This window comes from Zalophus californianus, chromosome 9 (assembly GCF_009762305.2).
Source record: "Zalophus californianus isolate mZalCal1 chromosome 9, mZalCal1.pri.v2, whole genome shotgun sequence".
Classification (NCBI taxonomy): Eukaryota; Metazoa; Chordata; class Mammalia; order Carnivora; family Otariidae; genus Zalophus; species Zalophus californianus.
This window is the reverse complement of record NC_045603.1, coordinates 60,091,995-60,115,424: the sequence shown is the minus strand read 5'-3', so window position 1 is coordinate 60,115,424 and position 23,430 is coordinate 60,091,995. Positions and strand designations below refer to the sequence as shown.

The window sequence follows — 23,430 nt, the reverse complement described above, 5'->3', positions numbered from 1 at the left end:
GGTCCCTGCTGTGAGCCGTTGCGCCAGCCAGGTAACCCCGTTTGCTGCGGGAGGCACCGGCAACCCGCCAGGGAGTCCCGAAAAGAGAGCATTTCGCTCCGACCTCAGGCCTTCCCAGGGGTATCCCTTCCAGACTCCTAGGGCCGGCCGCGGGCCGTTTCATTTTTTAATGTGGAATTATGATTGCTATTAATAAACATCGCCGACCCGTAGCCAAGTTGCTTGAACCCTACACTAAGTGGCTCCGAAGAACCTCGCCGAATTTCCCCCACACCCAATGCCCCATTCATCCCTGGCCCTGCTCAGCAATGCCCGTGGCCCCAAGCCGGGCGTCGGAGGGCGGGGTGCGTCTGGCGCCCGGCATCGCTTGAGATGCGAAGCCTCGGGTGGGCCACACCAAGAGAGCTCCAGCCGCCCCTTCTTGCAGCACCCGCTCCCCCACCCTTTCTGCCCACCGCCTCTTTTTTCTCGTTTGGAGAGAAAAGGAGGTAAAACCCGTTTTATGGGGGAACTTAATTGCGAGCGGGATGCGCTCTCTTTAGAAACGCGTCCTCCCAAATGCTCCTGCCGTCCCATTACCGGAATGGGGACCATTCGGCTGCAGCAGATAGGACTTTCTCCCATTCTTTACTTTTTTATTAGCCAATCAAAGTGGCTTCCGAAAGCTATTTGTGATTTGTGAAAAATAGTATCTTTCAAAATGCTGAGTTGAAGCATCTCGCTCATTTCGCCTTGAATTTATTATTCTAATCTCAGCTGTAGAGACGGGATAATGCAGCTATTAAGTTGGGGGGGCAAATTCGTTTCTCTGGATTTTTTTTTTTTTAATTCTCGGCATTTTATCTCCCTCCCCACTTCATTGCAGAGGCCAAGGGAGGTGCCGGCCTGCAGGGGACCTGGGGGTGAGGGAGGTAGTGAGTGCTCTATAGGGCTTTGGGGGGGGGGACCCTAGGATGGGAGAGTGGTTTGGCCTTCCCCAGCCTCATCTTCCTCAAATGAGAAGTCCCACTGGCTGCCTGCCGGCTGCAGAAAGTTACCTCGCCCCAATTAGACCGAACTCGGGACAGGTTGTGCCACAGACGAGAAGTAAAATTTCCGGTGAGCAGCCCGCAGCGCTGTCCCATTCTCCCAGCAGCCCATTGTGAAAAGCTGGGCCAGAGCTTCCTTGTCGTAATTTTTAACTACCTGTTATAAAATTTATGGGTGGGTTTGTAAAAGAAACTAGGTCTCTGCATCCGGCTGAGGGAACTGCTTCCCTTACCCAGGGAGGAAGTTTGGGGAGGGGATAAGGGGCCCCCTATTGGTTGGGGTGGGGCACCCAGCCATGGATGTCCCCACGCCAGCTCCGTAAGGGATCAAGGGGAGAGCTTTGGGCCTTCAGATCTCCAGCTGGTGGGGAGTGTTGGGCTGTGACTCGGCTGGGCTGCGACTGGTTGGCAAATAGTCTCTATGGGGGGAATTTATTCTGGGTTCCCCCACATTGGATTCATCGCCAAAATTATGGGTCTGGAGAAAGGTGGGAGACACCTCAAGTGCTTGGAATTTAGCACAGAAGGTGGAATTTGGGGAAAGATAAGTTTCTTTCTGGGGGGAGGGCCTCCAAGGTGTATCCCAGCTGCTTGAACACCAGAATTTTTCTGAAAAAGGCAGGTGGGTGCTGGTCACCTGACAAGATAGAAAAGGCTTCAAGCTGCCTTGCACCCAAAGCGGGGGTGGGGGGTGGGGGGGTGGGGGGAGTGGGGAGTAGGAACCAAGATCTTGGGCCTTAATTTTATTTTTATTTCTAAATAGATTGGGAGTAATCTGCCATCTAAACCTAGGAATTGAGGAGACCTGAAACTGGGGATGGTCTAGGAGAAGGAAAAATGTCATTTTCTCTGAGAAAGGAGCCTGGGATGATGGGCACTTTGGGGGTTCTGGTGGCTGCCCCCAACTCTCACCCCTCCTGCTGCATCGGCAGGGCTACCCAGTTCGGGTCTAAGCCCTCTCCGTTCTTCAGACCACGGCCAGGTCAGGCTTGGTTATGAGGCTTCCAGCCGCGTGTCCCTCTTGCTCCTGTCTGGGGCTGAACGGGGGGGGGGGGGGGCTGCCAGGGCTCCCCACTGGGAAAGATGTAGTTCTCTTCCTAGAAAAAAGGGTAGGAGTTGGGAGTGCATCCCTTCTCAGTCCCTTCACCCCTCCAGCCGGCACTGCACCACCAGTGCCACAAACCTTTGCAAAGCCTCGCTTCCCCCAGATCCAACCTTAATACCCCATTTATTAAGAAAAATATTTAAAATTCGGTATGGCAAAGGGAGGCGGCCGACTCAGCGCCAGAATCCCTCCTTTCCTCCTCTCGCGTCCCCCCTTTGCCCTTTCTGTGCTAGCCTGGAGCAGCCTGGCCCGTGGGGAGTGGGCGGTGGGTGAGGGTGGGGTGGGGGTCGGGGGATGCTCCCTCTCCGAGAGAATTGGGTAAACATGGCGACCGCGGCGCCCATTTGCACACGCTACACAAATGCATCGCATTCCCGGTTGTTTGCAGAAAATTTACAGCTGAGTAATAAAAGTTTACGATCGACTCACAAGTTGGATTGGCCACAAGAAGTCATGTGGATTCCATCCATGAACGTGAACTTTTTATTGTGGTTTGTCCGTTCGGAGCGCTCCGCAGAACAGTCCTCCCTGTAAGAGCCTAACCATTGCCAGGGAAACCTGCGCTGGGCGCTCCCTTCATTACCAGTATTTTTTTTTTATTAATCTGATTAATAATTATTTTCTCCCCCATTTAATTTTTTTCCTCCCAGGTGGAGTTGCCGGAAGCTGGGGGCACCCGGGGAGGGGGGGATGTAGGGGAAAGGGCAGGAGTTGAGGGCACCTCTCTCTCCCTTCCCGATCCTCTAGCCCCCCAAGGGGCAGGAGGTATGCGGGAGCAGGAGTTGAGATAGGGAGCTGCAGATGCCTCCGCCCCTCCCCTCTTCCAGCCTCTCCCTCCTGCCCCCTTCTTGCAACTCTCCTTAATTTTATTTGGCTTTTTGATCATTGGGACTATTCTTTTTTATTTTTTTAAATTTATATAAAGTATATATGTGTGTATGGAGCTGAGACAGGCTCGGCAGCGGCACAGAATAAGGGAAGACGAGAAAGAGAGAGTGGGAGAGAGAGAGAGAGGCAGAGAGAGAGAGGGAGAGGGAGAGTGACAGCAGCGCCCGGTAAGTGTTTCCTTATTGGTTCAAATATGTAACTAATGGTCCGTAGCTGGGTGGCGGTTTCAAGATAAGGACAGCAGCGGCTTGTCTTGGTTAGAGAGGAGAGGGGGGCTGGCGAGAGGGTGGGCGTGCGGGCAATTAAGGGGAGGAAAAGTGGGGGGAGGATTGGGTTAAGCTGTAATACGGTGGTGTGGGAAGTGTGTTGTCCTGATGTCACTGTGCGCCGAAGTTGGGGGTGGGGGGGGGAAGAGGACTGCGTCTGTGGGGCTCAAGGCCGGGGTCTAGTGCACTGACCCGCTGCCTGATGCCCACCCTGTTCTTACCTATTATATAGATCTGCGGCCTCTTGGCTAATGGGACTGGGACGGAGGGGGCCCGGAAGCTCAAACTCCAGGGCAGGAGAGAGAACTGTAGATTGTAACCATTACCCCTGAGCAAAGTCAGCCCCCCAACCCACAAACAAACTTTCCAGAGCCCCCTCCTTGCCCGCCGCCCCCTCCCTCCCGGAGAGAGCCACCGCGAGAGCTCACACATGCGCAGTGCGGGCCCAGAGCCGGGCGGCTGAGCAGGAAGAGAGCGCAGCTAGGCTGGCGGCGGGGCCTGTTAATTGGCAATTAGGCGGGAGGCTGTTGGCTGGTGCGCGTCAGCGGAGGAGAGTGCGTCTGCCCACCCCCAGCTCCCGCCCCCACTCGAGCGGACGGAAAGATGGGAGGTGCCCTGCACTGCGGGTGGGTGGGTGGGGGTGGGGGACGCGGTACTCAAAAGCCATCTTGTGCTTGGAGAAAAGGGGCCAATCTGCCTTCTCTCACCCGGCCCAGCGTCCCCCACCCCCAACCGCGGCCACCGTACCCGGGTTACCCACTGGGCTGCTTCACCCGCCTCGCCTGGCTGCTCTGAGCTGGGATCTGCTTTGTCTGGGGCGGAGGTGGGAATTGGGGAGGCCCCAGACTGGATGGGGACAGGCCCAGGCCTCGCTGGTGGGGCCTCTTGGGTGAGTGGAGGCAGTGAGGACTCAAGGCGCGGCTCGCTCGTGGGGTAGGGACGTCAGAATCGGGCGGCCCGGAGGGTCCTGGGCGCTCGGGATCTTCCTAATAATTGGCGCTAATGGCGTGTTGTATGGTCTTAACCCGACACATATGGTTTCATAACACAGTGGCTTAATTTCTTCCAAATGTACGTGGCCCTGAATGTGTTGCAGTTTGATATATGACCCCGCCCTGCTCCCTGGCCTGGGTCCGAGGCGGCCCCTATATGTGTGAGCTTCTGTTTATAAAGGGCGATGCACACACAAACGCTTACACACCCAGGCAGACACACCCCAGAGCTGGGGGAGGAGGAGCGCATATTCCTGGAGAGGTCTGAGAGTCTGGGGGCCAGACTCACCTTCAATCCGAGCTAAGAGCTGCCCCCCACCTCCAGTCCTCTCTGGAGGCGCAACTGGGCTTCTCCGCCAAGCCCGAGTGGGGGAGGGGAACGCTCCTCGATTTCCTGTTTAAACCCTGACCCGTCGCCTGGGGGTCGGGGGGGGGGGCGGGGAGGTTGGGAGGGAGAACCTGTTTTTATCAAATTCTTAAAAACATAATTCGACTGCATTCAAATCAAACCCCTTGGGTCCGAGTTGATGGTGAATCTTCTGTCCCCTCCCCCCCCACAATCCCCTTCCCTTCCTGTCCTGCCCCCCCAAAATTCCCGTTTCGTATCCGACATAAAGGCCTCTGAGGTATTCTCCCGGGGGAAGAAATGGCATTTTCTCTCCCCCTTCCACTCCGCCCCCCCCAATAGGACTTGTGTGTCGGCAGAGGCGTCTGCCGAGGGGCTAATTTCGCGTTCCTTGTTTACGATCGAGAAAAGCGCTTGGCTCTCCCCAAATGGGCCCAGCCCGCCTCCTGCTCAGGCTGCCGCGCGCTCTCCCGCCGCTCCAGTGCGGCCCAGGGCCTGACGCCCCCGGTAGCCATGCCGTGGCCACCGAGCCCCCGAGGCTGTGGGACCTGAGAAGGGCAAGGGGAGTGCAGTGGGCCAGTGGAGGGGCCCCCCGGAGGCCTGAAAATGGGAGCCTTTCTCGGGCATAATGTGGGAACCGCCGACCGGTGAGGCCTCTATTTCTCTCTTTCGCCTGTATTTTGTCTGCCCCCTTGTCTGCCTACCTGCCCCCCCGCCCCTACAGATGGCCGCACTGACTGGAGGGGGGCACAAGTCTCCTTTGTTCACCCCCCCAAAAAAACAGCTTTCGGAGAAGGCCACTCGGGAGAGTGGGGATTCACCTGGGATATTAGAGGGGGCCCCCTCCCTTTGGAGGGGTGGGCCTGGGTAAGGCTGGGGTATTTGTCTCGGCCTACAGGGATCTGAACAGATGTGCTGCCGGGGAGATTTCAGGGTGCTAGGGTTCATGGGTGATGGGTTAACGGTACCATCCTGAGGTGTCCTTATATAATATTTTTATCAATTGATTTTCTGTCCCTTCCTGGCTAGGGTCCTGCAGGCCCCCACGTTCTTCACCCCCTAGATCCTTCTCATGAGACAAGAGGGATGCAGAGAAAGAATAGCAGCGGTGACTGACCCTGGTTTTCCAGTTTTCTAGTCTGTCCAGGGGATAAATCCAGCCCCAAACGCCAGCGCCTTCCTTCCCTCCTTACTTTCGATTTTCTTTCCCTTCTTCCTCTCCCACTCTGGTGCGCAAACAGAAGCAACAAGAGGGGCCACCAGTGGCAACCCTCAGCCTCCTTGTAGGCCAGATTCCCTGTAAACGTGGTCCTTAGTGCAGGAAAGCACTGGTGTGTATATCTAATAATAGCCAGAGCGGCTGAGAATAGAATCTGGCCCGAGGACTCTGCACGCCCAGGACTAAGTCTGGGCAGAGGCACTGAATCTGTGGGTCAGGTTCTGGCAATACTCCTTGGAGCCCAGGGTTCCCCTCTGAGTCCACTCTTTGGGCACCTCAGGCCTGCCCCTTACAGGCTTTGTCAGCCCTGCCACGCACTGTATTCTATGCGCCAGTTCCTAGCTAAGGAGAAATGGGCAGAGCAAACCCTTTCTCTCCCTGGTCTGACAGTTGTGATCCCTAGGAAGAATGCACCCTTGTTTGGAGAAGGCGGCCTTGTTGGGTTGGCTGTTGTGTTCCGAAACCAGGCTTGGTAGCTTTATACACTTATTATATACGGGCTCAAATGTACAGACTCCGACTTATGCATGAATATATACAGAACTCATATTTCCTCGGTGGTTAATTGTATATTACCATGCTTGTATTCGCTCAAACACCTTTTTATGTGCATGCAAAATTTTGTTAGATGGGATTGGGCTCAGGGAAGCATTGGGTGCACCAAGAAGGCCCTCTGTGCATGCTCTCCTGGAAATGTGTGCGTGTTGGGATCGGAGTATGCGGGTTCCAGTAACCGACGGATGCCATAAAGGCTTTCTCAGACCTTATTGCTTTCACTGTCCAAGCAGCTGGGGAAATACTGAATCCTTCTGCTTTCTCTCCACACCTGCCCCCAGACTTCCCCAACTCAGAGGCTGTTTACCAGAGGAACACTGTGGTGTTGAAAGTGAGTTTTGTGGGAAACTCTTTTTGTGGGTAAGGTGGACCTTCGGAGCAGTTCTGAGCAGTTGGCTAGGCCCTGGTGCTTACAGCCTTGCCGGGACAGTGAAGGAGATCTGAGTGGTTAATAAGGTGGCCTCTGGGCAGTGGTCTGAGGCAGCTGTTGGAAGAGGCTGGTGGAGAAGGCCAGACGGAATGCGTAGGGGGTGCGGTGAACATCTATCCCCGCTCCCGCCCCTGCTCACCGGACCCGAGATTTGCCTGTGTCGTCTGTGGGGCAGATTAGGGGCTCTCTAAGCTCGCCAAATACCCAGATCTGGTTACTGGTGGGACTTCGTTTTAATTCTCTCTCTTCTACCGAAGAAGCTGGGAAGAAGGCTGGCAGGGCAGCGCCGGAGAAGCTGGGTCTAGCTGCCTGTGGGCCTGGAGCACTGAATGTGCGCCGGGGCAGGGAATTCCCAGCCTCCCTTCCTAGGCTTTCTCCCTGCTGGGGCCACGAGAGGACAGAGCAGGGGAGAATATAAATGTCCGTGAACTGCTCCTGAAAGAAAGTAAGGACAGGAAAGGGGCTAGTGGGGTTTTCCTCCACTCCCTAGGCAATCAGGTTCCTCCCAAGACTTTCCTGTCCAGACACGCTGCTGCGGGTGCGGAGACGTGCAGCTTTCTTCCAGCTTCTCCTGCCGGCACTGGGGGCAGCCTCGGGCTTTTGGACCTCGGCCACGCCTGGGTGCTGGGGTGACACTACCCCAAATTGTGCCCCTCACCCGGCCCACGGCCTCTGCCACGGTGGCTGCAGCCGCCCCTGTTTATTGTGTCTGTGAGTTGTTTACTTGTTTTGTCTACTGCCACCCTGCGTCAGAAACCCGCCAAACCAGCAAACTCACCCAGGAGAACAAAGTGCGGCGCTATCCTGTGCTCCCTCCCCTTTCCGGCACCCTGCTCCCGCCATTACCTCCTCCCTCACTCTCCCTTTCCCAGGGGAGGAAGCAGAACTCATCCTAAAATAGGGCAGCTGTTTATAGGGTTGGGGGAATTATGGGGACACCATAAACCTCCGGGTGTCCTGGTGGTAGAGAGACTTAGAGCCGCCCTCCCCTTGCCTCGGGCTTTTCTTCCTTCCCCCTGGCAACTGCTTGGTTAAGGGGGCCACAGTCATTGAGAAAGCCGAGTCCCCCTCACCCCACTCCTTCACTCCTTTCTGCAGGAGTTTTCCCTGAGACACAGGTTGTTGGGTTTTAAATCAGGGTAATGTTGGCAGATTCATAAAACTAGATAAAGCATGTCGTTCTCCCCTCACCCTCCCTTCTCAGCCCCCCAAAATAGCAGTGAATTTAAGCAAATCCTACAAAATTAAATTGCCCCTTCGCTAAAGATCCTATAAATCTCCAATCCCGCCAGGTGTAGAGTCGGAGAGGCCACTGTTCGCCTCTAATTTTGCTCCTGGCTATCAAATCTAAAAGACTATCATCGAAGTAACTCATATTCTCATTTCTGAAATTAATTTCCCCCTCCCCGTCTCTCTCTCTCTTTTCGCCAGTGCAGATTAAATGGTTCTCTCAGATCCGCAAACAATAAAAGATAAAATTATTTATAGGGAAATGAGGATGATGTTTCATTGTTGGCTTATTGTTCCAGAATGTAATAACATTTTATTTTCAAGGGAGAGAACTTAGGCCAGGGGAAAAAGAAAAAAAGTGAGAAGAGGCAGCGCACCCCCACACAAAACGCCTACCCCGTATATAACTTAATATGACGTTTACAATTTCCTCATGACAACTCACTGTGACGTCATAAATGCCGTGCTCCTGAAGTTTACAATTCTCTTAAACCTCCAAAGTGGGTCCAAGCAGTGCTTAGTGTGGAGGAGTATAAGAAAAGCTAGGAAGTTGGGGATCCTTTGGCCCCATTCCGGGGGCCAAAAATATTCTAGATTTTCATTTTTCCTCCTGGGCCAACCAGGGCCACTTGCTTTTCCTCCCTGAAATGTCACTCAGCATCTGAGTTCCCTCCCCATTCACAGTGGGGATGAGATACTCGTCTGGGGTTCTCTTGCATGCCCTCTCCTCAGCTGATATTCAGCTGCGTGGGACAGAGGTGGGATGCTTGGGGGCCAGGCCCCCAAAAGCCAGAAATGATTTCTTCCAATGATGAGCCCAAAGGGGCTCAGGGCTGAGTGGGATGGGACAGAGATGCTCGGGATCTATTTTACTTTTGAACTTTGTTAGTGAAGTGAATTGAGAAGCTAAACAAATACCATTGTGGGAGTGTGTCTGCTGATGGTAGCAGCATCAACTGGAGTGGTGGTAAAGAAAGGTCAGGCAGAAGTCTGGAAAGAGAGAGAGAGGAGAGAAAATATGATGGGAGTTAGCAGAGCCTCCCCATGTACCCTTCTTCTCTGTTTAATTGCAAATAAAGCAAAAGCAGCTTGGGCAGCCTCTCAACGTCTTAGCTCAAAAGAGAATTTGCCAGCCCAGGCCTCAGAGGTGTTTGGGGCAGTTCTCAGGCGCTTGACATACCCCATCTGGCCTTGTCCTCCTTCCCCCCGCCACCCGCCCCGCTGTCCCCCAACTCCATTTAGCTGGCTAGCCTGGGCCCTGTCCCCAGAATATAAGCACCCCCAAATGGGATCCATTTCCAGGTTGGATGTGTCAAATTTCACCTTCTCCAAGTGTCTCCATGCCTGAACTTTGAAAGGAGGAGGAACATTCTGTTTTGGAATGCAATGTGTGTATGGGGAGGTATGTGCTCAGACTACTTCCCCCACCGTATCTATGAGAAACTGGAGGCTCCTTGGGTGAGCTATGCTTTGGTGTCCCCAAGCAGACCCAGTTGCCCGCAGTCAGGTTCTCTGGCGGATTTGGAGACTCTCTTTGCCATCCTTTTACTCCGGATTCTATGGAGATCAAAGGAACTCCTACACAAAACACTGGGCATTTGGAGTGGATTTATTTTTTAATTTTTAAGTTAAAAAATTCTAATCATAAGCCCGTCGGGCCAACCGAGCAATCGCTCTAGAACAGCAAAGCCTTAACCAAACAGTGCGATTGTAAGGTGAGCTGAACAATTATTGAAACTGGGCTTTCTCTGCAAGAGGGATTTCAGCCCTTGCCCAGTGGCACAAAAGGGGCTGGTGGAGCCACCGCCCTTCCCCTGCTCTCAAAATCAAGAATTGGCAGGGGTGAGTGGGGCAGCTACAGCGGCTTCCAGGCAGCCAAGCGCCCAGGCCGAGCGCTGAGTCCTGCGGCTCGGGTGTCCAGGTCCTTGAGCAGCCTCCGGAGGTGCCGAGCTGTAGTTGGTGGCGCCAGCAGCCAGAAATGGAGTGTGTGTATCTGTGTGCAAGGCTGGGTGAGTCACAGACATCTGCGCGGAGTTGGGGGATCTAGGAAAAGAGAGAAGACTGGCAGAACACAAACTAGCCAGGACCTCTGGAAAAGATTGTCCCCCAGTAACCATTCCAGATCTCATCCCTCTCACTTCAGATACCCTTCCGCAAGAAATTAATATATTTCCCAGAGCAGCGTGGAAAGCAAAGGCAGACAAGAGGAGGCCTGCCCACGAACCCCTTCCCAGCCAGAGTCCAATCACACCCACCTTCTCCCCAGTTCAGAGCGACACAGGCTCCCAGCCCCTGGCCTGGAGCAGGCTAAGGCTGGGGTAGGAGCGCTTGACTCATTCTGGGAAACCGTCGAGTGCCCAGCCTCCAAAGCACCCCTTAGCCTTGGGGACTCCAGGCCAGTGACTGCCCACCCCCCCCCACCCTCCGTGCAGGCCCATGGCGCCTGCAATAAGTTCCTCTCCTATAATTAACGCTCATGAGAAGCATGTGTTTTGGACTGGGGAGATGGGGGGACTGGAGCAGCGAACGGCAACTTTCCCCCTTTATTCCTTTTCTGAGTTTTTTTTTTTGAATTCTGTTTTTGAATCCACTAATTACAGCTCCGAAAGCGAAAATCTGCTCTCGCCGCCAAACCCCTCCGAATGCCTGATTCCGGAGGCCCAAGGGGCAGAGCTACTCAGAGACCTGCGGGCCTGATGGGGGTGTTCTCTGATTGCTCTAGGCTTGTTTTATAGAAACAAAGAACAAGTCCCCCCCTTCCCAGGACTTGTGCATATTTACAGAGCTCAACTGCAGTTTTAATAAAACATCTGTTCTTGCTTCTGCTGATGAGTTTCCATAATTGTTTTCAGACAAATTTAACAGGAAAATATAAATATATTTAGAAAAACCCAAGTCCCAGCTATGCCCCCATAGACCCTCGTTCTTTCGCCAAAAAAATAAAATTAACATAAAATGAGAAAAGGAAAATATAATTCAATGGAGGGAAGATCGGGCTCATCTGACCTGCTCTCCCCCCTTGGAGCGAATCCTTCCAGCAAATTTCAGCTGCATAATTAAAGATCTGACTGAAAGAAGGAGGCTTCTTTTTTTCAGGAATAGAAGGTGATGGGGGAGAGTATGTTGGAAATTAATTTTGCCAAAAATCTTTAAGCAGTAGTGGAATTTATTTGTATTTCTGCTTCCCCTTCTCTCCCCCTTCCAGCATTTCTGCCTTTTCCCCCCAGCAGCTGGTTTCTGTTCATTATAAATCGGCGAGACCTTTCAGTCTCTGCCCTCTGTTTAGGGACGTAATAAAACACTTAACTTTCCGGGGCTGAGACTTACATTCTGCTCCTCAGGTCGCCCACCCCCGCGCCCACTACTTTCAGGCCCCAAAGGAGACTATGCCCAACTTTGGGGCCCCCTTTCCCCTCCAGACTTTGTTTAGGAGGGGCTCAAGGAAACCCAGGCATCCTTGCTGGGGGGGCTGCAGCACATGCTTCCCCAGAAGCCCCTTCTTTCTCCTAAGGTCCTTCCTTTCCCCACCCCCCCATAAAAGAGATCTAAAAATACATAGAAAATCAACACTCATTGAAAGTGAAACCTCATTAAGACATCCTATCTTCCATCATTCAATTTGTTGTACATTGCAACAATTTAATATCTTGAAGGAAATATCACTGACATGATTTATCCCTCTAGCAATCTCTCTGATATGGGGGGGGGGGAATGGAGGGAATTTACTCTCTCTTCCGGCCTGTTCTACGTGTTACACTGCTACCCTTAGGGCAGAAATGAGACTGGGAACTCTGAGAGCGGCTACTTGTGTCCAGGGGTGCGCTGACTTGTTTCTTAGCTCAGCCCCCTGGGTCTTCCCCCCCCCCCCCCAGTTCTTTCTCCCTCTACCTCTTGCCCTCCAGGGGGCCTGGAGCCCCAGCCAGCTGTTGAAAACCTCTGTCCAGGCATGCCATGAATTGGAGGACAGCTGGATTCTAGAGCAAAAAGCAAGTCACGCTAGTGTCTGTGTTTCTGTACCTGCCATGTCACCCCCAAACCAGACGACACATCTCCAAATTTCTTTCTTAATTTGGAACCCTCCTCTACCCTTTCACTTTTATCTCCTTGAGCGGAAGAAAGTATGGTCCAAGAGGGGGAACCTTTAAAGTGATAGAGGTCTTTCCCCCACCCTTTTAAATACCAACAAATTTCCCTCCTTTCTGAAGGATTGGGCTGTATTTTTAAAAGCCAACACAAATTGTCCGGCAGGAAGACTCTTCAATCCCCTAACGAGGTTCATGTATTAGCTAACATGTTGTCTCCACCAGCTCCTACACACTGTCTGCTTTTGGGTTCGAAACTTTATTTTTCCCCCCTAGCGACACTCCAGGGAAACCTTAACGTTACAGAAGATGAATAAACGAGTTTTTTCCCAGCGTAGTCCCGTTTATGGCTTTATTGCTACCCATTGATTACTCCGCTTTGTTACACAGAAGGAAAAGATCATAAAATCCGGAGACATCCGGGTTCTTGTTATAGTCAGCCCCCCCCAAAAATGGTGAGGAGAAAATATGAGCTTCCACTGCTCCCTTCGCTAGCCCCACTGCCCCCTCTTTGTCAGCTCAAAGCATTTTCAGCCTATATCATGATATCAAATTAAGTTTGGATTAATCAGGAGAAAAACTCCATCTGCACACCTTCCACTGTTTCAGTTTGCCCACTGCGGCTCTCAGAAGCCTGGAACTCAGCTGCCTTTTCCTAACCTTCTCTTCCTTTTTCTCAGCCCCAAGGTGGAGAGAAAATGGGGGTAGGGGCTGCTGAGAGGCCTGGCTCTGCCAGGTGTGGCTGGCCCTTGAGTGAGAGCTCCCCAGGAGCCCTTTGCTGGAATCTCCCAAGCCCCAGAGCTCAGGTCCAGGGTGCCTCCCTTGGCCAGGCAGAGTCCGGAGGGGCCTGGGGGCTTCTGACTTGTGCAGGGGCTTGAGCCTGCCAGACACTCGCTGTCCTTCAGAGCCCCACCAGCCTTCTCTTTCTGCCTGGATCCTATGTGAATTACCCCACCGGCCCTCGCTGGCTCCAAATCATAAATTCTCACCAACATAAACAGGAGTTGATGTGTCTAGAAAGACTCTCAGAGTTCTTTCTTCTTCCTTTCTTTCTTCCTTTTCCTCTCTCTCTCCCACCTTTTACTTCTTCCTCTCTCTTTTCTATTGTATTTTTATACATTTTTCCCTTTTAGGCAAAAATGCTGCAAGAGTTTCCCCCCAAAAGGGTGTTCTGAGAGGCAGAAGGGGGCTAAGAGGATGAAGAAGCAAATGCATGGCCCCTTTGCCCACTTCAGCTCTGCCACTGTGTCCTGAGGTCTCATCCTTACTCCTTTAGACCTCCTTGCTCCCTACATTTCCCTTCCACCTAAGACTATCAGCCACACTCTCCTTCCTCTGAGCACCATGTTTTATGCAGTTTCTTTCTACTTTTGATTTTTTTTAAATTTTTTTTGGGGAAAATACTGGTTTAGTGATGAGGACTCACTCCATGGAGGGTCAAACTAGGATTTCCTGTAGGATTTCTGGGGATTCCCCCTGAGCTGGGAAGGGGCTCTTCCCACAGAGAAATCAGGATGTAATTTTAGAAGGGGGGGAGATATAAAAGATGAAATCAGATTGAAAATGGAGGGATTTCTCCAGACCTGGCTCTGGCCACAGCACAGCAAAGTTAGCTGGGGCTGAGAGATTTCCTACCAGTGCAGCTCTTCTTCCCTGGGCCCCAAGGCCCTGCCAATGCATATTCACCCTTCTTCACCTCCAAATCAGTTCCCTAACATACATATTTTTAAAAGAAATCCAAGTCTTACTTTCAAAGCACACACTTAGTCTCAACTAGGGAATCAACAGAAGCAGAAGCGATTTTTTTCCCCCTTCTTGACATCTGGCTTGCGATTGGCTGGAAGGGGGTCAGCTGACTTTGTCATTTTGTCTGTCCTGGATTGGAGCCGTCCCTATAACCATCTAGTTCCGAGTACAAACTGGAGACAGAAATAAATATTAAAGAAATCATAGCCCGACCAGGTAAAGGCAAAGGGATGAATTCCTACTTCACTAACCCTTCCTTATCCTGCCACCTCGCCGGGGGCCAGGACGTCCTCCCCAACGTCGCCCTCAATTCCACCGCCTATGATCCAGTGAGGCATTTCTCGACCTATGGAGCAGCCGTTGCCCAGAACCGGATCTACTCGACTCCCTTTTATTCGCCACAGGAGAATGTCGTGTTCAGTTCCAGCCGGGGGCCGTATGACTATGGATCTAATTCCTTTTACCAGGAGAAAGACATGCTCTCAAACTGCAGACAAAACACCTTAGGACATAACACACAGACCTCAATCGCTCAGGATTTTAGTTCTGAGCAGGGCAGGACTGCGCCCCAGGACCAGAAAGCCAGTATCCAGATTTACCCCTGGATGCAGCGAATGAATTCGCACAGTGGTGAGTTTTACAGCTCCGAGATATAAATTAAATAAACTGAACTGGCTTTATGACCGGCTTCCCTAGAAGAACGGGCGGAGAGAGTTTTTTATGGCCCCATAAAAACAATCACGCTCGTCTCCTCGCCGACGCCGAGACAGGGCCCCCTCTTCTGCCCCCTCTGCTCGCCTCCCGCTTGCTTGAAGGGGCCTGGCCCCCTCGGCCCCTGACGGATTGGAGGGCTCCAAGGCAAGCTGAGGGGGCAGGAACAGGGCAGGGTATGAGGGGAGGGGGCAGGGGGTGGGGGAGCCCCCCAAAGTCGAGTCAGGCTGAGGAGAAGGGAGGGGGGAGAATAAGGGGCAGAGAAATGGGGAAGTTTCCAAGGAGCTAGGGTGCTTGGGGAGGTGGGGGAGCCCAGTTGTTGAGAAATGGGGCCCTCATGCCCAGTGTTTGGGATTTTTCAAAAACCAGTTTTTAGACTTACAGCTTTCTGCCTGGTTCTTGCCCCCCCCCCTTCTTTGGAACACTCACCTACCAACATATGGTGGGGGACTGAATGAAGTTGGGATCCTGGCTGTACCCCCAGTGGGGGTGGGGCAGGGCAAAAGGGAGAAGGCTGAGGTCCGAGGGGGCCCGTGAGCTGCTGGCCAAGTTGGGAGGGTCAGGACTTTGCTAGGCTAAATCGTCTACGGAGGATGCCTCGCTGATTGTTTTTAGTGTGTTTTGTGCCCGGATTTCTAGGGGTCGGCTATGGAGCGGACCGGAGGCGCGGTCGCCAGATCTACTCGCGGTACCAGACCCTGGAACTGGAGAAGGAATTTCACTTCAACCGCTACCTAACGCGGCGCCGGCGCATCGAGATCGCCAACGCGCTCTGCCTGACCGAGCGACAGATCAAAATCTGGTTCCAGAACCGCCGGATGAAGTGGAAAAAAGAATCTAATCTCACGTCCACGCTCTCAGGGGGCGGCGGAGGGGCCGCGGCCGACAGCCTGGGCGGAAAAGAGGAAAAGCGGGAAGAGACAGAAGAGGAGAAGCAGAAAGAGTGACCAGGACTGTCCCTGCCATCCCTCTCTCTCCTTCTCCCTTGCTACCCCCCCAATTCCCTCCTAATCACACACTCTGTATTTATCACTGGCACAACTGATGTGTTTTGACTCCCTAAAACAAAATTAGGGAGTCAAATATGGACCTGAGAGTCAGCTCTGGACCCCCTCCCTCACCGCACAAACTCTCTTTCACCACGCGCCTCCTCCTCCTTGCTCCCTCGCTAGCTCGTTCTCGGCTCGTCTGCAGGCCCCTTCCCCCGCCCAGGCCTTGGGGGCTCCGTCCCTGAACCTCGCTTCAGACTCCACAGATCTCCCTCCAAATGAGGACTTGGCCTCCCACCCCCTCGGCGCCTCCACACCCCCGCCCCTGCGCAGAGAGCTGGCTCCCGGGCCGGGGCCTCCGCTCCGGGGCCTCAGGGCCCGGCCTGGCAGCCGCGGAGGGCGGGAGGCCCAAGGAGGGCTCGTCGTGGCCCCACAGCAACCCCCAGGGCCTCCCCGCAGCCCCTGCCCGGCCCTTCTGCCCCAGCAAATGCCCAGCCCAGGCAAATTGTATTTAAAGAATCCTGGGGGTCATTATGGCATATTACAAACTGTGACCGTTTCTGTGTGAATATTTTTAGCTGTATTTGTGGTCTCTGTATTTATATTTATGTTTAGCACCGTCCGTGTTCCACTCCCATCTTAAAAGGGGAAAAAAAAAGAGGGAAAATTACAAAAAGGGAGAAAAAAAAGTGAATGACGTTTGTTTAGCCAGTAGGAGAAAAAAAATAAATTAAAAAAATCCCCCTCGTGTTACCCTCCTGTATAAATCCGACCTCTGGATCCGTTCTCGAATATTTAATAAAACTGATATTATTTTTAAAAGTTTATATCGGGATTTCTGTTAATTCGCTCGTCCGCCGGCCTGGGGTTAAAGTTGGAGCCGGCTCCGAGCGCTCCCGCGTCTGCCCGCCGCCTGCAAGCCCCCAGCCCCCTGCGCTCGCCTTTCCCGGGAGCCGGGCGCAGAGCCGGGGCCTCCCCGTTCTCCTGGTGAACGCGCTAGGGGGTCTGTGAGGCCTCTCTGGGCTTCCCAGCGGAGCAACACACTCACCCCGCAAAAAAGGCCGCATAGGATCTCGTTGGGGGTGCGGGGGGGGGGGAAGCCTGGGTTGCTCGGATTGGTCTCCAGCCCCACACAGGCCTTTCTTCCTGCCTGTGGTAGTCTGGGGTCCTCGGCTTCTGAACCCCGAGCCCCCAAGGGCCAGAAAAGAAGCATTCTCCAGGCATCAGGGTCTCCCCCGTCCACTCCCAGGAGTGAGGAGGGGGGCGCCGCGTGAGCAGCCCCCAGCCAGCGCCAGGCCGACTGTTGCGAAACGTGGCGGAGGCGGAGAGCCGAGGGGAAAGAGAAGACCGCGGGATTTGAGCCCTTCCGCAGGGATTGAGAGATTCAAGGACATCTCGAAAAGGAAAGCCTGGAAACTGAGCCTGCTCTGGGACTCCTGACAGGGCTGGGACAAAATTCCTTCTTCCTTACAGCCCCAGTCCCAGTCTGGTTCCTTACTCCTTTGCCTCTCAAACTCGGCGGTTGAGGAGCTCAGCCAGACCCTAACCCTTCCCCAGCTCAGGCCTTCTCTCCTTAAGCCCAGCCAGAGAAACCTGAGTGGACCTAGGGAGTGAGGTAGTGAGGGGGTCTCCCGGAGAGAAAAAATCCGCCAGAGTTTTCCAGACCTTCCAGATCCCCGCCAGCGCCCCCTCCAGCGCCTCCGCCAGCGGGGGTGGGGGGGTGGGGGGAGCCTGGAGGGGGGCTACTCCTGGCAGGGGCGGGGATTTCCTAGGGAGAGGCAGGCAGGAAAGAATAAGACTTGGGGCTAGGGGAGGGGGCTCGGAAAGGGGCCGAATGGCTGTGGAGCCCCTGGCCGCAGGCTGTGAAGGTTGCCCAGGCGCCTGCCCTGCCCACCTCCTCCATCCCCCACCCCCAGCCAGGTCCTTTCCACGCCTCCAAATAGCTCAGAAATTGCTCTGCTGGACCTTCTGTATCTAGGTCCCTGAAAGCCTGTTCCAGAGGCCTTTTCCAAAAAGGGCACAAAACAGGCCTTTACCTCTGCCCTGCTCATATAACATTTGTGGAAGCTTCAATCTTGCTTCTCCATGCCCTCAATTAACATCTATTTTCTATCCCAAATATCTGGCATAGAATACACCGTGAGGGTCATGCACAGGGATGCAGAGCAGTCCTCCAAGCCCATTGTGTCTGGGTCTACACACACACACACACACACACACACACACACACACACACACACAGACACAAAATTGCCTAGTTGCCACTCTGGGATCCCAGCATGGTGAGGTCTACTCGACTCTCCCTGGATCCTCACCTCCAGGCTCATCCCAGAGTTCCTAGCACCTTCACCTTCCTGACCCTCCCCCCTGTCTAGTTCTGTCCACCCAGAACCGCTCCTCCTTTGAGCATCCTGTCCACCTCTCCAGGGGTTGGGTTTGCTTCCCCAAGCTGACAGTCACCTCCTCAGCAGTAGCAGGGCCTTGGGGCCTCCAAGGAGAGGGACCTCGAAGCTTGGTTTAGAGAACCTGAGGTAAATCCCTTGGGATCTCCAACTTGGCCAGGGGCCCTCCTACCTAAATCTCCTTTCCTCAGCCATTTTGAAGATTGAAAGGCTCTGGGGGTGGGGAGGCAAGGCTATCCGTTAGTTTTTGTATTCTGAACAAGACCTCATCCTTCCTTAAAATTAAATACAGTTTAAAAGGCCATTTCAAGTGTTTGTTGCAGCAACAGCCAGCTTCTCTACAGAGTAGAGAATCCAGCGGTCTGAAGGCAGGCCGACAAGCCAGACTGCAATTCCTCCAAGTAGGCACCAGGTGTCGCTGTGGGCTCGTTGTCCCGGCTACCCCCCAATTCCAAGAACCATTTTTTTTTCTCCCCCTTCCCTCTCTCTTTCTCTCTCACTCCCTCTCCCCCTTGGTTGGGCTTTGCCAACATATCAAGATGCGTTTCGCCGGCTTCCATCACTAACCTCCCGGAGGTCATCAAGCCAAATTTATGAGTGGCCGCTTGAGTCACGTGACTCTATTTAAGGCTCCCTTATTTGGGAAGAGCGCATAGGATAAAGAAAGAGATATCTCCACCTATAAATTGTGCACTTTGGAGAACAAAAAACCCCTCAACTTCAAAGAGTCACAAATCACCCTTAATCAAAAAGGGTGCAGAAATTTTTTTTTGGGCCCTCCCCGCCATGAGCTCCTACGTAGCCAATTCATTCTATAAGCAGAGCCCCAATATCCCTGCCTATAACATGCAAACTTGTGGGAACTATGGATCGGCCTCAGAGGTGCAGGCATCCAGGTACTGCTACGGTGGATTGGACTTAAGCATCACTTTCCCACCGCCTGCGCCTTCCAACTCTCTCCACGGGGTAGACATGGCTGCCAACCCCCGGGCTCACCCCGACCGCCCCGCCTGCAGCGCCGCGGCCGCTCCGGGACACGCTCTGGGCAGAGATGAAGCGGCTCCTCTGAACCCCGGGATGTACAGTCAGAAGGCGGCTCGCCCAGCGCTGGAGGAGCGAGCTAAGAGCAGTGGGGAGATCAAAGAGGAGCAGGCGCAGACAGGGCAGCCCGCCGGACTGAGCCAGCCACCGGCCCCGCCACAGATTTACCCGTGGATGACCAAACTGCACATGAGCCACGGTAAACTTTAGGACTTCATTTTGCGCGCTCGGGTCCGCCTGGGTTTTATAGGCCATGCGGGGCAAATAAAGAAAAAAAACCTGCGGCCATAAATTTTACGATCCAGGCATCAATGGCTCGTAAAACTGTCCACTAAAAGGCTTAGAGGCTGTGTGCGCCCAAATTTACGACGACATAATTGGATCATAGGAACAAAACGTGTATAAAAGGCAATATTCAATTTTTGGGGGAGAGGGAGGGAGTTAAAAAAATAGAGGGATCTGAAGGGTGAGGAGCGCGCGGCTCCAGAGCGGGGATCCCCCCGCGGCTCCCTCCCTCCCTCCCCTGTGGAGCCGGCTCGGCCGGCGCTGGCCGCTCCGGAGGATTCCAGCGACTCGGGAGGGGCGGGAGGGGGGTCCCCGGTGCTCGGATCTCGAGGGTGCTTATTGTTCGGTCCGAGCCTGGGTCTCCCTCTCCCCCCACACCCTCAGCCCCTCCGGCTGCTGAGTGAAGGCTGCGGCGGAAAGTTTCCTGCCAGGGCAGAGGCGCCTCTCCCGGGGGCCGGGCCGGGCCGGGCCGGGCCGGGCTGTGCTGGGCTGGGCTGGGCCGGGCCGGCTGGGCTGGGCCGGGCCGGGCTGGGCCGGGCCGGGCTGGGCTGGGCTGGGCCGGGCCCGCCTGCGGCCCGCTGGGCCTGTCCTGTCCGGCTCGCCTCCTCTCCCTCCGTTGGCGGGTGGGGGCCTGGGCTGGGGTCGGGACGCTGGGGCGCTGCACGTTATTCACCCCTTCCTGGCTTGGGGGGGTTTATATTCCAGAGACGGACGGCAAGCGGTCCCGAACCAGTTACACGCGCTACCAGACTCTGGAACTGGAAAAAGAATTCCACTTTAACCGCTACCTCACTCGCCGCAGGCGCATAGAGATCGCCAACAACTTGTGTCTCAACGAGAGACAGATCAAGATTTGGTTCCAGAACCGCAGGATGAAGTGGAAGAAAGATTCCAAAATGAAAAGCAAAGAGGCTCTTTAGAGGCAGCGGGGAGGCCCGCAGATAGCGCCCGGAGCCCGCTTTGGTCCCCGCGCCTTTCCTTTTCGGTTTTCCTCTCTCTGTATTTTGGGGCAAGGGCGGGGGCTGCAGCACCGGCTCCGGGGCCTCACAGACAAAAGCGCTTTCCCTTGGCATTCCGCATCCCCACCGACCCCAGGTTCCTGCGGGGCTGTCCGCGCCGCGCGGACTCCCCTCAGTTCTGCTCAGCACCGGAGGTGGGGGGGGCCAGGGCAAGCTCCGCGGGGGCTCCCCAGAGGGCTGTGGGAGACGGGCTGGTGCTGAACAAACCGGGCCTGGGCCGCCTCTTAGGCTCCCAGCCCCAGAACGGCCGGCGGGAATTAAGGGGGGGTCCTGCGGGGGCTCCGGGCCCCACGCCCCGACCCTCCGGCCTCCCCTGTCCTTTGTTCCCGGCTTAGGCTGGCCAGGCGGCTGAGGGCTGGCGAGAGTGGCTATGCTTGGGGGAGTCCGGCGCCAGACTCGGGGTGCTTCTTTGTAGCGACTAAACTCCATGTTCGGTTTTTTAATGATTTGCATATGAAATGGGAGGAGATGACTGAAGGTCCGCCTAGGGCCCCCTTGGTGGCCCTAGGCTCTCCAAACCTTCTCACCCATCCCTAAGCCCCGTAACCTCTCCAGCCTGCACCCTCTGCATGCCTTCTCAGGCCCCTCTGCCTCAGACCACTAGCTAGCTCAACCATGGGGGTTCCCTGCCACTGGACCCCAGCAAGCAGTCCTAGAGGTTCCTGGCTGCCCACTAGTCCCTGCCACGACTCTCTGTGCCCTCCTGCCCCATCACTGTTGTCCAACTATTTATTGACTCCAGGTCTTTCCTGAAACTATATTTTGTCATATCAAATAAAGACAAAGAGAGAACAGGACTAAAGATGCAGCGGTGCCTCTCTGTTTGGGGCATGTATTGGGTAAAAGTGTCTAAATGGTCTGTGGAGTATAGGGGAGGCCCACAGCCTCTCAGCCTCTTTTTAAAAAGAGTTTTTAGGAGCTTCTAGAGGGATTGAGAAGAGGGAGGTGAAATTGAGCTCCTTTCCAGATCCCTGGTTCGCAGATGGGCCTTCGGGGAAAGGGGAGGGCACCTAGGCAGTCTGTACTGGCTTTTCCCATGCTGTGGCTCTCCAAGGCTTTCAGGCCTCTCCACCCCATTCCCACCTTGGCTGGGTGGATCTGAGGCCTCTAGACTGGCAAGCGGCCCCCACTGCATGCCAGAGCTAATCTGCCGGGCCTGGAGGCTCCGTGGTGCTCATACTCTCCAACCTGGGCCTCTGAAGATCTCTCCCAGAGCTAGGTGAGGGGCCTTGCTGGACATAGAGGGAGGGCTGAGCCCTCAGCCTAGAGGCCCATTTGGTCCCAAGAAGGATCCTCAGAAAGAGTTGGTACTTCTTGGTGAAGGGGTCTGGGGGAGTTGGAGGAAGTGTGTCTCAGCTTTTTAAGATCCTGGGGGAGATGGGAGCAAGGAGGGCGGCCTACAGTGTACCTGCCTGGCAAGAAATGTGCAGACTGTTTCCCCCACTTCTAGGGCCTAAGGCTATGCAGGACAATTAGCTGGGAAAGGAGCTGCATAGACTGGTGCCTGAGTTCTGTCTGTTTGCCATCATTTGTCTCAGTCTCTGGGATTTTGTGTGGAGGGGGAGGGTGGGCTAAAGGGAAAGGGGAAAAGGCAGATAATTCAGGTGGTGCCGAGGCTGGCTGAGGCCCACGCTCTGCTCTGCTCCAGGCTCCTGGGATGGGATGGGGGAGGAAGTACTTTATAGGAGAAACAAATGTGGGAAGGGTCCATAAAACTTTACTGCATTTCCTCTCTCGCCTCCCACAATGGGGGTGATTTCCTGGAGCCAAGCCTAGGCCCCCCACACTGGGGGAGGGTGCGGTTAAGGAGCTGGGCTAGAAGGCTGCTCTTACAGCCAAGAGGGAAAGGGAGCAGAGAGACTCTGGGGAGGGGCAAGGGGAATATTTATGATTATTAATGCTGATGCTCCTTGGATTTATTATAAGGACTGACTTCTCTGCATCCCACTGCCTAAGCTATCCATCTGTCTTTTTTTTTTTTTTTAACCCAGGAGTCTTTCCTCACCCCGTGCCTAGCACGTAGGAGGTCTCAACAAATGTTTATTGATCTGTGCCCATTGCTACACCCTTCCCTTCAAACGGCACTCAGGCCAGGTTAGGGCGCTCGTTGCGTCTCTCCCTGACTAGCACACAGCAGTCTGCCCAACCTAGCACCACCTAGGCTTCCCTCTCAATCTCTCTCTCTCTCTCAAATAAAATGTGTAATTTTCTTCAGGGAGTTATTTTAATTTTTTCTCCATGCTGAGTAAAACTATTGGGCAAGCGGTGAAGCGTGGAAAAGCACTGGTGTCTCCAGTGGGTAACAGTTAACTAAGAAAGAGGCCGTGGCGCCCGCCATCATGCACGCCAGCATCCCTGGCTGCCGAGGCCCGGAACCTCCTCCCCAGGGGACGCACTGCCCCAGGGGTAGAACGAAGGGCTTGGCCGGTCCCGGGGCAAAGTTGCTCAGACCCGCACTGCAGGGCACACCAGCCCCACCTGGCACGGAACGCCTCCTTCCTGCAGTGTTAAGGCCTCTTTCCCTGGAGCAGCTGGAGGATTGACTCAAGTTGGCCAGGCTTGGGTAGATGCAGCCGCGCCTGCCTGCCCCCGCCCCTCCTGTCAGTCTGCAGGCCTGCCCCAGGCCGCAGCCTCTGCTTCCGCGGCCTCAGCAGCCACAACCTAGCCAGAGGCCTCGGACACACTCCCCGACGCTGGGGCCAGGTTCGGCCCACACCCTTGCTTTCTCCCAGAGCAGAGGCTTCTGCTTTGAAGCCTGGGGGTGGTGGGTGGCAGGCGGGAGGGGGTTCTCCCACTGGCCAGCCTCCTGGAACAATCTTCAAGCACCAGGATTTGGCATTGCTCTGGGAAAGTTAGTGGAGGGGCTTCTGGGTCCCCAGCAGAGACCATGGAGCTTGCCTCCCCACTTTGCCCTGAAGCCCACCCGCTCTGGCAGCCAGAAAAAAAAAGGGGAAGAAGCATGACTTACCTTCCCGGGGGAGTGGGAAGAGGGGGACACGACCCACTCTGAGCAATTAGAGGAGAGAGGAGGAAAAAAAAATAGGAGGAAAAAATATCAACACGACCTCGAAGGCGACAGGTCCTTATGGAAATAAG

The 23,430-nt window shown here is 54.5% G+C and overlaps 3 protein-coding genes across 8 annotated transcripts in view; all 3 read left to right on the top strand.

The window, feature by feature from the left end:
* HOXC6 (homeobox C6) overlaps positions 1–16,414 on the top strand; it is a 35,810-nt gene extending 19,396 nt beyond the window's left edge. The window contains exons 1-3 of one of the 6 annotated variants that reach the window (XM_027591941.2): positions 2,642–3,188; positions 14,292–14,517; positions 15,238–16,414. In XM_027591941.2, the coding sequence (XP_027447742.1) occupies positions 14,364–14,517; positions 15,238–15,545 (462 nt within the window). In that variant the 5' untranslated portion in view covers positions 2,642–3,188; positions 14,292–14,363 and the 3' untranslated portion in view covers positions 15,546–16,414. Of the gene's footprint in view, positions 1–2,641; positions 3,189–4,119; positions 4,177–5,100; positions 5,273–13,693; positions 14,518–15,237 lie in introns of those variants that run through there. The other 5 variants (XM_027591938.2, XM_027591937.1, XM_027591940.1 and 2 more) reach the window with 5 other exon arrangements.
* The window catches only part of HOXC4 (homeobox C4), a 60,717-nt gene that overhangs the window by 19,388 nt on the left and 17,899 nt on the right, over positions 1–23,430 (top strand). The window lies entirely within an intron of this gene.
* Positions 18,742–21,139, top strand: HOXC5 (homeobox C5). Its single transcript, XM_027591942.2, has 2 exons — positions 18,742–19,229; positions 20,021–21,139. Exons 1-2 carry the CDS (start codon positions 18,776–18,778, stop codon positions 20,233–20,235), a joined length of 669 nt encoding a protein of 222 aa, XP_027447743.1. The 5' UTR covers positions 18,742–18,775; the 3' UTR covers positions 20,236–21,139.

Coding starts and splice junctions, on each gene's coding strand:
- HOXC5 (XM_027591942.2), top strand. CDS start 18,776: ATGAGCTCCTACGTAGCCAATTCATTCTATAAGCAGAGCCCCAATATC. Junction 19,230..20,020: donor CAAACTGCACATGAGCCACG/GTAAACTTTAGG, acceptor TTTATATTCCAG/AGACGGACGGCAAGCGGTCC.